The sequence below is a fragment of the Typha latifolia genome, chromosome 5 (genome assembly GCF_019914945.1).
Source record: "Typha latifolia isolate L0001 chromosome 5, TyphaL0001v2, whole genome shotgun sequence".
Taxonomy (NCBI): Eukaryota; Viridiplantae; Streptophyta; class Magnoliopsida; order Poales; family Typhaceae; genus Typha; species Typha latifolia.
Genome location: NC_133090.1, coordinates 14,227,071 through 14,239,844, shown reverse-complemented (window position 1 = coordinate 14,239,844; position 12,774 = coordinate 14,227,071). Strand labels below are relative to the sequence as shown.

At 36.9% G+C, this 12,774-nt stretch overlaps 3 protein-coding genes across 3 annotated transcripts; 2 read left to right on the top strand and 1 right to left on the bottom strand.

The window, feature by feature from the left end:
• Positions 1 to 397: 397 nt before the first annotated feature.
• LOC140788489 (abscisic acid receptor PYL12-like) lies at positions 398 to 1,329 on the bottom strand. The gene has a single exon (XM_073137750.1). The coding sequence runs from the start codon at positions 1,152 to 1,154 to the stop codon at positions 591 to 593; it is 564 nt and encodes a 187-aa protein (XP_072993851.1). The 5' UTR covers positions 1,155 to 1,329; the 3' UTR covers positions 398 to 590.
• A 6,296-nt stretch (positions 1,330 to 7,625) lies between these two features.
• Positions 7,626 to 8,684, top strand: LOC140788488 (uncharacterized). Its single transcript, XM_073137749.1, has 2 exons — positions 7,626 to 8,435; positions 8,541 to 8,684. The coding sequence occupies exons 1-2, from the start codon at positions 7,668 to 7,670 to the stop codon at positions 8,580 to 8,582; spliced, it is 810 nt and encodes a 269-aa protein (XP_072993850.1). The 5' UTR covers positions 7,626 to 7,667; the 3' UTR covers positions 8,583 to 8,684.
• A 1,448-nt stretch (positions 8,685 to 10,132) lies between these two features.
• Positions 10,133 to 11,868, top strand: LOC140789645 (multiprotein-bridging factor 1b-like). The gene is made up of 4 exons (XM_073139423.1): positions 10,133 to 10,389; positions 10,820 to 10,903; positions 11,347 to 11,429; positions 11,516 to 11,868. The coding sequence occupies exons 1-4, from the start codon at positions 10,248 to 10,250 to the stop codon at positions 11,633 to 11,635; spliced, it is 429 nt and encodes a 142-aa protein (XP_072995524.1). The 5' UTR covers positions 10,133 to 10,247; the 3' UTR covers positions 11,636 to 11,868.
• Positions 11,869 to 12,774: the final 906 nt, after the last annotated feature.

The following is a 12,774-nucleotide window of genomic DNA, read 5'->3' as shown; positions in this document are numbered from 1 at the left end:
GCTTTGTCCGTCCAATCTCTTACTGTTGTTCTATGGGTAAATTAGTAAAAACACGTGGCAGATAGTAAGGTCCGTGATCCGAATAAACGTAACACGTCACCATCTCAGAATCGCACTCAATTAGGCCTCGGGCTGCGGGTCGCACTAGCTGTCGAGGATCCGAAACCCGAATTCAAGTTTGGTTGCTACTTGCTAGTAACGATCAATGATCGTTACGGCACGTCGAAGATCTGTACCGACTACCGAGCCAAAGGGCCCATTAAGTAACATGTGAAGTAGAGATTGAGGGAGTAGACTCCAGAGCCCATAGATCCACCACCGAGAACTACGGAAGGGTACGTGACGATGTTATTTATTTGCTTGCAAAAAGTAACGTCATTTGACAACTCAAATCGCATTAAAAAGAAACCAAAACATTAAAATAAATTGCAGTATTTGATGATTTATACCTACTTGACTACTTGCTCAAACCAAAACAAGTCGCAACCCATTTAATTACACCATCTATTTACAGTGACGTCAAATCAGCACTTAGACTGTTGTTGCCACACCTGTGTACCTACACAAACTACGCCGCCAACCACCATCCATCAGCCATGCTGACCGTTGGATCCGTATCGTGCGGCCATTTCTTCGGCGACGTGGGCGAGCGACCTGAGGTTACACTTTATGATGGTGTCCGCGAAGATGCACGTCTCCTCCTCCGTGCTCCCACGTGGCACGTTCACCACGTACGATTCCACCACGACGGTGGCCCCCTCGTCGTCCACGTGGAGGCTGATGGTTGACCTGTAATTGACGAGGCGGTGGTCTCCGCCCACGATGGAGAACCCCATCACGTGCCGCTCATCGTCCAGCTTGTCGAGGCGCTCCGTGCTGACGCCGGCGGGCAGCCCGGATACCACGCGCACCTCCCGCACGCTGCCGACTCCCCCATCCCCCGCTTGCAGCGCGCACGTGCGCACGAACCGCTTGTACTCCTGCGGCCGGTCGAACCGGCGCACCAGCGACCACACCAGCGGGAGCGGCGCCGACACACGCTGCACGTGCACGGAGCCGCACTGCCCGGGGCCACGTTGCAGGCTGTGGTGGCGCCGAATGGCCTCCTGAGTCGCCGGGATCATAGCCCGGCCGCTGCTCGGTAGCCACGGCATGTTTCGAGATTCGAGTCCCAGCTGCCAATGGATCGGTCTACATCGTTGGGTTGGTGGGTTTGTGGTATGTACATATACATATACATACACACATACATATACATATAGGAAAAGTGAGTTGGAGGGTGGTGGACTGGTGATGAGAAACCGACTTGAGGGGGGAGTGGCAGGGCATGTGTCAATTTGGAGGACCGAAGAAACTACACCCATATGAACTTACCGTTTTGTCCTAATAACGTCTCGTTTCCCGTATATTAAACGGAGTGATAGGTCGGTGAAACGAAACGGTCTATGCGGCTGTTTTGGCCGGTAGTGAAGTGGAGAGTCCTACGCATGTGGAGCCGTCGATCGTGCCAATAACGATCCATGTCCACGTGGCACTATGGTAGAGAAGCTTAGTATAGTGAGTAAGGAGCGTTCCGCCCCCCATTCGTCTTCACGTATTCCTTATGGATAGGAGTCGAGCCGTTCCGTGGGGCCCTTTTTGGCACGCTCTTTGGTTTACTTTCATCCCTTGGAAGGCTTGACTAGAGAGATAGAGAGGCGGGAGTCTTAAATGTCATAGTAAGCATGGGGACTTGTAGTTGTGCGACCACGACCGTGGCTAGCTGCTGCATGGAGCTATCTTGTTGACGTGGCTTGTTTTTGGACGTCTGTAGTGCTTGATGAACGGCTGGAATGATGGGCCACCTTTTCCGGAATCTTTGTCGTTGTCATTGGTTCGTTACTTTCTCGCCGTCGTCGCCGTCGCCTTACTTGACTGTGAATTCTGTACACTCTAATCTGGGTGTCGAGAATTTCTCAATGCTTACTGCATGTTTTGGATAGCCTACTTTCCCACATAAGTTTATTTACTTAAACATTTTGGCTTTTCTTACTAAATTTTAGAAAGATTGACCAGGTTTCTTCTGTACAATAGAATTAATTCTTTATCAATCAATTTGATAAAGATCTAACAGTTAAGATTTTTAAGGGTATAATAGGAATGAAAGATATTACTGGTTCAGCAGATAATTTTTTTAAATATATAATCTTACACATTATCTTAATATTTTATTAAGTAAAAGACATATATATCATTAACTGAGAGTAATGTATATATATCAAAATAAGGGTATTGATGTCTTTTATAATTAACTTGATGAAAATTTAATTACATTTTATCTTTTTGATTATTTTTTATTATTTATATATATCTCCCATTAATTTAAGATTAATTTAAATTAAATTTTAATAGATAGAGATAGAGAATTATATTTAAATTGAAGTTTAACTCCAAATAATTACATTTAAATTATTTAATATTAAATAATATCTTATATAATTAAGGCATAATTATATTTAAGAGAGAAATCTTAACAGAAGAAGAAAAAAAACGTGTAGAGCGCTTCTTGCTTACCGTAAAGTTAATTGTTTATTAATCACTTTGATGAAGATCTAATAGTTAAGATCTTCAAGGGTATAACAAGAAAATTGGGAAGTTAGGCACACGTAATTAATCTTCTTAACTAATATACTATTTTTCTTAGGTAATGTGATTTTGGAACCGGTACCGAAAAACGGTACCGGATATGAAACTGGCTATTATAGCCGTTGGATTAAGATAATAATTTTTAAAGGTGCATTGAAGTATTTGCCTTGAAACCTTTTTCTTTGGAAGAAAATTTTGAAAGGAAAATATTTCATTAGGAAACACATTTTTCCTAAGATAAAAACCATTAGCTCTCTCCCTCACTCTTTTTTTCTCGCATTGTCTCATTCCCATCCCTCTCTGAGTCTCTTCCCTTCTTTATCACTATTCTTCTCTTTCTCCACCTACCTACTGCCACCACCAACCCCATCGTGACTACCACCTTCTCCGTCTCCTCCTCCCGTCTCTCTCTGTCTCTTTAACTTTTCCCTACAAAATTTCCTAAACTAACTAATCCAAAGTAAATTTCTTACTGCTTTTACTTTTTAATTTATTTATTTAAATTTTTCCTTACTCGATAAAAAGATCTAAATTTTATATTTTATATTTCAACACTAGCTTCACTCCTGAGCTAATAAATTTAATTTAAATAAGTTATATTTTATATTTTCAGACAAATATAGTCACGATAAGATTTGAACCTATAATGTATGCTCTGATATTATCTTAACTCATTAATTAATCTAAAAACTAAATTGTTAGAAAAAATAGTTTTATATTTTACATTTTATACTCTAAAAGCTTAAGCCTCTATTTATCCATATATCCTTTCAGATATCATAAGATTAAAAACTAAAGGGCCGCGAAGAAGGAATACAAAAGGTCGTCTGACAGCAGAAAGAGCCTTTCAATGAGAGGGAATTAGTTAGGACCGCTCTCTAGTAGAAAGACCCATCCCAACTTGCTAAACGAAGAAGATCTCCTTAATTTCTTCTTCTATCTCCGTCCTCTTTCTTTGTTATAAAGACATAGGAATTTTAATGATTTACACCTACATGCTTTCCCCTAAAAAAGGATGCTGAGCGATCAGGTCGAATTGGTCAAATCATCATCTTATTGATCATTTCTTCTTCTTCTTCTTCTTCTTCTTCTTCTTCTTCTTCTTATTCTTCTTATTCTTCTTCTTCTTCTTCTTCTTCTTCTTCTTCTTCTTCTTCTTCTTCTTCTTCTTCTTCTTCTTCTTCTTCTAGTCCTTTCTATAGAGTCAACTTCCACCTGCAACTTTTTTCTAGGTTTAATGAAGTTTCTAAGCTTTTCTTCTACGTAACAACGCATCTTAATAAATTGATGAGCAAACTCTTGTGGATGTGCTGCTATTAGCATGTCTTTTTCGCTTCATTTCAATGCCTGCTCATCAATTCCAGTCCATCTCTGCGGCTTTGGTTTCACATTCATTAGAATATTAGCATCGAGTAAAAAGAGAATTTGCTTCAATCACTAATCACATCATCTGTGTTGAATTTAACGTATAAATCTCCACCCATAATTCTTTTTTTTTTTTTTCCCTTGTCCAAGTATAGATGACAATTTATTAGGCAATAACAAAGGGAAGAGAGAGAGAGAGGGAGAGAGAGTATTCTTTGAACACTTCATAGTCGTCACTGCTCACGTCTAAGGCAATTAATGTGCACATTAATAATAGAGTACGTATAAATTAAAAAGAAAAAAAATCGAGTATATCCATCAGAAGTGTTCCATTTGCTTCTCTAGCTAATCCTTGGTCAGTTCATATTCGTCGTTGCTAACGTCCAGGAAGCATTTAAACTTTTTTTTTTCTCTCTTTTGTGAGTCTTAATTCTTTAAGCTCGAAGTATTAAAACACATGCTAGAAGAATCTTTAACAGATATTTGCACTTCATATTCCTAGCATTGAATAACACAACCATCTCCTTAGGCATGGCAGTAGTCCACAAGATTCACCATAAACTGGGTAAAATGGTACCAAAAAAAAAAAAAAAAATCCTCACCAAAATTAAATTGTTCCTTCTCTTGCAAAGGAAATCAGCTTCAAGATTTCAATCTAGTGCACTTAATTACTTGCATTTAGAATTAATAGGTGGTATTTGTTCAATAAAGTGCACTCTCGCTTACCTTCATCATATGGCTAAGTGGCATATATAAGCCTAGCAGCACATGGATGCTAGACTTGAAAATAAACCATAATTACTTACAAAATTTAATATCTCCCTAGGTCTATTAACCTTTTTAATTTTTTTTAGTTAAAATTAATTTATTTTGATTGAGCATTTTAATCTAGGGTTATATCTTCACATGATCAACAATTTTTAAAGTTACTTATGAAGTAGAAAGTTTATTTTGATTTATAAACCATATAATAGAAAGGAAAGTTAAAAAAAAAGAATAATTTGCCCTAAAATTTTACAAAAGACTAATACAAGGAATAAGAAAGAGAGATATTGATTGAAATGATAGTAAATTAAAGTGATGTTGAGAGAGGAGTAAATATTACTATGCTAGTATAGTTCTAAATTATTATTTATTTATTATATTAAAATAAATATACTTTTATTTCACAAATCGTTCAGGGGCACTGTAATTGGGTGCACCCTAAATAAAGTTGGTATAAAGTCCACAAATGCTCACGTAGATTGAAATAACTGGCATACTATCCAAATCTATATCCAAAATCCAAATCTACATCTGCATTAAATGACACTGTGAAATGTTGATGCACGTCAGGACGTAATATAAAGAAAGAAATCCAACTCCATATCTTTAAGAATAACTACCAAATTCCTAAACATCACATTCAGCAAAATTTTCCCAATATTATCCAAAACTGAGGAGAGAAGTAGGCCCAGGTTGAGTGAAATTATAACGGAAATTTTTTTCTTAGTCCAAGTCGCCGGGTCAAAGACTCAAAGATGATGCAGAATATTTGACCATTAGAAGCTGACTCTCTCTCTCTCTCTCTCTCTCTCACCCTAACCCCTCCTCCACGAAACTTCACCACTAATTTATGATCAGATAAGTACTCCACGATCAAATCCGATCATGTGAGCGAGCAACCAATTGGTCATAGATCTCAAGGCCAGTATGCCTTTGATCGATTAATTCCCTTTTTACTGGTCAAACATCTGATCCCCTTTTCGATCTCTCTATATATCACTTCCAATCTTCCATGCATGATATTAAGAGGTGCAGCTAAGAGAAGAGAAGAATTTGAACCTGGCGAATTATATATTATGATGGGAAGAAAGAAGGAAACCAGTCACGGCGAAGAGGAGGCTCGTAGCTCCTCTCCCTCCGCCGTCGCCGCCGCTACGATTACTACTAGCAGTGGGCAAGTAGTAACAATATCTGAGTTCATTTCCCATTTTGGTACTCTCTTTCTCTCTCCCCCCCCTCTATTAATTCAATCAAAGAGACAAAGCCCTGCTTAATTAATTTCGACTTGGTCTCTGGATTTTTTTTGAGTAAAAATCTATTGGTATGTCCGAGTGCAGATGAGGCTGCAAAGAAACGACTCGATCGTATGAGCAAGAGATTGCGGGATTTGGAGATGCAGATGGAAGCACTGGAGGCTCAGGTTGGCAAAGCAAGCGACTCTTGCGAGTGGGCTTGATTCGGCTCTCTCGCCTCTGCAAATTTGAGTTGTGAATTTAGGTGCCAACTCTGTTCGGAATGGCAACTAGTAAATTTTTGTTGATCTATGTTGTGATTCTAAAGAGGATTTTGAGGATCCATTGGCTCGCGAACTGGAGTGAGATCAAACTTTGAGAGGATGTTTTACTTTTTTTTTTTTTTTTTTTTTACAATTTTTTTAATTCTTCTCCTATTAGAGCAACTCCAATCGGAATTTGGAGTCCGATTGAGCTCCAACGGGACTCTAAAACTATCTCAAATTTTGGAGCTAGCTGGCTCCAACCATAAAAATAGAGCCCGGCTCAATTTGTCATTTCAATTTTTTAAAAATATCAAAATTATCCAATAATTATTACATTCAATAATTTTAATTCCATTTGTATCATTTATTATATAATTTAATTAATTAAACTGAGTATATAATTAGTTTTACTAATCATTTTTTAACAATAATAATACCATTGGAAATGTCTCATCGAGACCTTTCAAATGAGTATAATATTAAATTATTTTTAAGTTAATTTAAACTTTAAATTTTTTATTATTTATAAAAATGAGTCTAATAAATTATATGTCCTAAAATATAATTACTCAAAACTATTTCCAATGTAAATATTAAAAATTAAAAATATATTAGGTATGAAATATATTAAAAATGAAATACGGAGATGACTTACTAGAACCGGTGGCAACGGAGATGACTTATCAGAATATTAAATATTTATTATTTTTATTATGTTTGGTTAATTTCTGCTTATTTTATGTAATGTAATTTTGATATTTTTAGTTAATGACATGTAATGCTTATTTCGATGTTTATTTTGTGTAATGTAACTTCGATGTGTTTAATTAAAAAATTAGTAATTTAAAATTACTTATGAAACTATTAAATATTAGTCTTATTTTAAAAATCTCGATGAGAGTTTTCTAACCATATATTTTTTATTAAAAAATAATAACGCTAAGATGAACTATTAAGTAATTTAAAATAGCTAATATAATAATTTATATTATATTATTATTTTAATATATATGGAGCGCTATTGCTCCATTTTTAGCTTTCATATTTGGAGCCCATAGCGTGGAGGCAATTAAGTTAGGAGGGCTAAAAACTTAAATCATTGTCGTTTTTAGTTTAAACTTAAAAACTCATAGCGTGAAGGCAATACCGTTGACTCAAAAGCGGAGGCTGCTAATATTAGTTATATATTTAAACTAAAAATCGAGAATTTATTAGAATGCATTTGGATTGGAAAATGATAATTAGGAATATTACAGAATACAGACTAAAAATTCATAATAATCCAACACCTAAGAGCGAATAAACATGGATCGTGAAATTAGATCCGAAAACTAAAATATAGATCCGAATACAACCTCATATCTTTATTGCTTTTCCAAACAAATCGTTCTCCCGCTGTTCCTTTTTTACCCCCATGGACCCACACCATCTCGCTCCCGCCCTCGAGCAACTCCATCTCGACGACGAAGCCCTCCTCCCCTCCCCTCCCCAACCTAACCCTAATCCTCACCCTCACGCTCACCCTCACTCTCACCCTCACCTTCACCCTCACCTCCGCCCATCCAACTCCACTGCATTCAAGAGAGAGGAAAGGAGGAAGCGAAGACAGCTCAAGCGACTCCACAAGCTCCAATCTTACTCCAATCCACCCCCCGACCATCCACAACCATCTGATCGCCGCGATCCGCCGCTCACCGACCTCCCGTGGCCGTGCGAACCCCTCATCCCCTCAACTCTCGTCCCCACCGAGTGGCCTCCGGCCGTCTCCCCCGCCGCCGGAGGCAAACCACCTCCGCATCCTCCCTCCGTCGCCGTCAAGGCGCAGGCAAATGGTGTGAAGGCTTCTCGCGCCTTCTTCTCCACCGGCGACGCAGAGGATGATCCGTTCGAGGAGGAGGAAGACGAGGAGGAGGGAGAGGCTAGGGCGTGCCGGTTCTTCTCCGACTTGTTCGAGACGGACGGGGGATTGAAGGGCTACTACGAGGGGAATCGGGAGAAGGGGGAGTTCTCCTGCCTCGTCTGCGAGGGGATCGGGGTTAGGTCTTGGCGGAAGTTCCCCAGCTGCGCCGGGCTCGTGCAGCACGCGCGCACGATTTCGAAGACGAGGCAGCCGTGGGCGCACCGGGGGTTCGCGGAAGCCGTTTGCCGAGTTCTCGGGTGGGAAACGGACCGGCTTCCGTCGGTAAAAGCCCGTTTCCCTTCTAGTTCGAGATTACTATTGAACTCCTTAATATGTATCATTATCAATATATCATCATGTTTATGGAGTCAAAATTTTAAAATGCAGGTGGGCTCTGATGGATTTGATCAAGGCGAATTGGATATCTGATCTGATTGATGTTGTACTAATACTCTAGGGATTAGTTTTGATTTTTGCCTATTCGATAGCTTGTAGTATATTATCATTCAATTTCAAAAGAAAATTTTGACAGATTAGTATAGAAAACCTTCAGTGTTGCCGCATATCCAGGTTGTGCCTCAAGGTAATGCCTCTCTCACTATTAAGTTTCATTTCAATTTTGTAACTTTTGTTGCATGGAGTTATTTGGCCCTTATAGTACTTGGCTGTAAGGAGTAGAGGGGCCAAATTAGTATTTAGAGTTCGATGATCCTTCTTGTTTGTTCTAGTGATATCTTAAGCACTTTTAAAAAGTGAAAATTGAAAGTAGTTTCCAGCCTAATCTATAATATGAAGCCTATTTCAAGTCAAGGTTAGTATTGAATTTTGGACGGTCTGGAGTTAATAGAATTAAATTAAAAAATGTTGTCAAATTAAAGTGAAATTTATTATTATCTAACCTGTTCCGAGTTTAATCTAATTAACCAAGTTTGATTTGTTTCAAATATGAGCTGAGCTTGATTATTTTGACGGCCATATTATGACGACGACCATTGACTATTGGTGATGAAATCTTAGGGCACTCATTTAAAGATACTCCAACATAAGCCAAGGAATGCAACCCGACGACGTGCTCCAACAGTAGGACATTTTTTAGGACCACAATTCCACAAAGACCTAGTATTTATCGGGAGACTCTTTCTTATAAGCAAAACTTATCCGAACCCAAGGAGATGGCCTATCCTATTAGGGCTATAAAGGGAATAATAATAAATAAAAAAAGAACGCTTTACCGTAATCTTATGTAGCTTTCAAAATCGAACTAATTTTGGACCGAAGGAAAACTAACTGACACGAAACCGACCATTTGCATAAAAAAATTCTTAAATTTTCATAATGCAAAATTAGATCTTTAAAATTAAGTGTATGTTTTTTTAGATATTAGGTACTTATCTTTTTATAATAAACTACACAGTTTATATGAAACATACACGCAAAATCTTATTTTTACTATTTAAAAATTTTTGAAATTTTTTTATGCAAATGCTCCCATATAAAACTATGCAACTTATCTTTACAATTTAATAAATAGCCTATATTTTATTTCTGTGGCTAATTAAATTATTGGAACTTTGAGGCTTTGGGATAATAGATTTTGGAATTTCGCTCGGGAGACAACAACGTAAATGATTTAATAAAAACTATTAATTTTTTTTTCTCTTAATTGATTGAGATTAAATAATATTAAATAAAATTAATCAGAAGTATCGATCACTTTTTAAAATTATAAAAATAAATTAATTATATTTTATTTTTTTCTTAGCTATCATTTTTTTTATAAAAAAATAAAAATAAAAATAAGTTAATAGAAGTTAACACTTCTATTATTAAGAAAATGATTATAAGAATAAATAATAAAAAATATTTAAATTTAAATTTATATTAATTAATCTAGTCGCATATCTAAAATATCTTATATACCCAACTTATTTAGATAAAAATTATTTTTAATAACTAAATGGTTAGTATTGAATCATTTACTCAAAAAAACAAAAACAAAAACAAAAGAAGCAAACCAAGGTCCTAGCCCCATACCTCTCTCTATCAAACCCTAAGAATCCCCTGCAACCTCATCGCAAACACCACTCGATCGGAATGGCCGGAATCGGTCCGATTAGCCAAGATTGGGAGCCGGTTGTGATCCGGAAGAAGGCGCCGAACTCTGCCGCCAAGAAGGACGATAAAGCCGTCAACGCCGCCCGTCGCAGCGGCGCCGAGATCGAGACCGTCAAGAAGTGTATGCCCTACCTCCCCGATCCCTCCTCCTTCTTCTCCTTCAAGATCGCCATGGATCTATCTCCATCTCTGCTATTGCTCTATTGTGTAGTGAATCCGATTTGTTTCCGTAGGAATAAGCGGATTCAAAGGTAGATAAATCTTTTGGGCTTCACCGAGGCTCATGCTACGTTTTTCTCATCCCTAGACGAAATATTATTCTCGCCTGGCGGAAGGAAGAGATGCGGATAAGAAAGGATTGCCTTTTTTTGCAATGTCAAAATTTTCGTGTGGATATATACATTATTTGCTTTGATCCTTTTTATATAGGCGTATTACTTTTAGCCCTCTTGTATCTTAGTGTTTTTTCGATGAATCAAGCCATCGACTAATGATTCGACTGTTAATCATGTAAATTTCTTCTTTTTTTTGTGTGTGTGGTGATTTTGCAGCTAATGCTGGTACGAATAGAGCTGCTTCTAGCAGCACATCCTTGAACACGAGAAAGCTTGATGAGGATAATGAGAATCTTTCTCGTAAGTGATGATTTCAGTTTCACTAAGTGGTTCATATAATGTCGTTTTTTTCTTTAATTTTTTGAGTTCTCCTGCTTCTTATCCTTGTGTAGTTGTTAATGATAATAAATATTTCTCTCATTTCTCTCTTTAGCTTGTGGAGTTATCAGTTATCATTCTTTTGAATCGAGTTTGTTTGTGATGACAGCATTTTAAAATTAAATGATACTCAAAGTGCTCTGTAGGCAATAGGTAACCAGATCATTAAGCCGAATTTTCTGCAGCAGGGGATAAGTTTAGAAACCCCTTGTTGGAGGAATTAGCCTCATAATTGGTTTGTGTTGTTTTTTAAATGTCAAAATTGAGAAAAGAAATTGGTCTGTTTGCCCATGGATATTGCTTGATTTACTTAAATTTGCTTTTGAATATGACAAATCCACCTTTCAATTTTGAATTTCAACTAGATGACCGTGTTCCAAGTGAACTGAAGAAAAATCTCATGCAAGCTCGACTGGATAAAAAGCTAACGCAGGCTCAGCTTGCACAGGTATCATTTGGATACTCATGTGATATAAGCCAGATAAATTTCTTCTGATCGAAAATTTGACATTCTTAACTTGCTGCATGGTACAGCTGATCAACGAGAAGCCACAAATCATTCAGGAGTACGAGTCAGGGAAGGCCATTCCGAATCAGCAAATTATCACAAAACTGGAGAGGGCCCTCGGTGTGAAACTGCGAGGCAAAAAATAATCTAGAGCTCGCATGGTATCCCTGCATCTGCATCTGAATTTCATATGCAGCTTGTTTGTCCTTTTGGGTTTGTGCAGTTTGTGTTGGTTGCATGCATGAGAAACTCTACTGTTTAGGATTGTCAGGACTCTATGTTGTGCTCCTTTTGTATGTGTGATCAAGTGAACTTGCAAACTCTGTGGTTGTTGCTCTAAGCTCTGTTTCATATTATCTTTATGCACGTGTTTCTTCAACTTGTTCACCTGAAGATAGAGTGGCTCAATTACCGCATGCAGAATTCAAATTAATCCTTGGATTTGGAAAAGATAAGCAGGTTATGATATTCAACCATAGCAGGCAGGCCTTTGTATCTCAGGGGGCTTGAAGAGAAGATGATGTACTTTAGAGGAAAGGAAGTCAGCCTGCAGCTCATTAGATTCTTGCTCCAATGGGACTCTAATTCAAGCTTCAACTTTGGAGCTTGAGAGAGATTTTAGAAGTGAGTTCTAAATTACTGTTATATTTTAAATTATAAAATTACCCTAGATTAGTTTGATATGTTTAAATTATAAAATTGGCCTCTAAAGATGAAGATTTTTTTTTTGGGAATATATCTATATCATTTTTCTTACTAATTATTTAAACTTAGTATATATATTTAATTTTGCTAATCAAATTTTAATAAAAATATTATTATTAGGAAGGTGTCGTCAAAACTGTCAAAATAAGTCTGATATTAAATTATTTAGTAATTAATTTAAATAAAAATAATTTTTATTTATTACTATTTAGAATCGATCATTATCCTGCAGTATTATATTATTTAATAATAATAACTACAAATAGAGTCCGGATGCGTTAGTGTATGGAACTCTAAAATATAATTAGCTCCAATGGGCTCCAAATATAGAACCATATTTGAGATGCATTTAGAGATGTATATTAATCAACCTAGTCACTAAAGCAAATTTCATTGTAACTAGTTCAATTAGTAATTTGTCATATTGTGGAACATTTGATCAAAATAAACAATCATTAATTTAGTTGTAAATTAGTTTTGGTAGCAGATGTGAATATGTTTGATCAAAATAAACAATCATTAATTTAGTTGTAAATTAGTTTTGGTAGCAGATGTGAATATGCTTTAGGATGGCGAACCT

Coding starts and splice junctions, on each gene's coding strand:
- LOC140788488 (XM_073137749.1), top strand. CDS start 7,668: ATGGACCCACACCATCTCGCTCCCGCCCTCGAGCAACTCCATCTCGAC. Junction 8,436..8,540: donor AAACGGACCGGCTTCCGTCG/GTAAAAGCCCGT, acceptor TTTAAAATGCAG/GTGGGCTCTGATGGATTTGA.
- LOC140789645 (XM_073139423.1), top strand. CDS start 10,248: ATGGCCGGAATCGGTCCGATTAGCCAAGATTGGGAGCCGGTTGTGATC. Junction 10,390..10,819: donor GATCGAGACCGTCAAGAAGT/GTATGCCCTACC, acceptor GTGATTTTGCAG/CTAATGCTGGTACGAATAGA. Junction 10,904..11,346: donor GGATAATGAGAATCTTTCTC/GTAAGTGATGAT, acceptor AATTTCAACTAG/ATGACCGTGTTCCAAGTGAA.
- LOC140788489 (XM_073137750.1), bottom strand. CDS start 1,154: ATGCCGTGGCTACCGAGCAGCGGCCGGGCTATGATCCCGGCGACTCAG.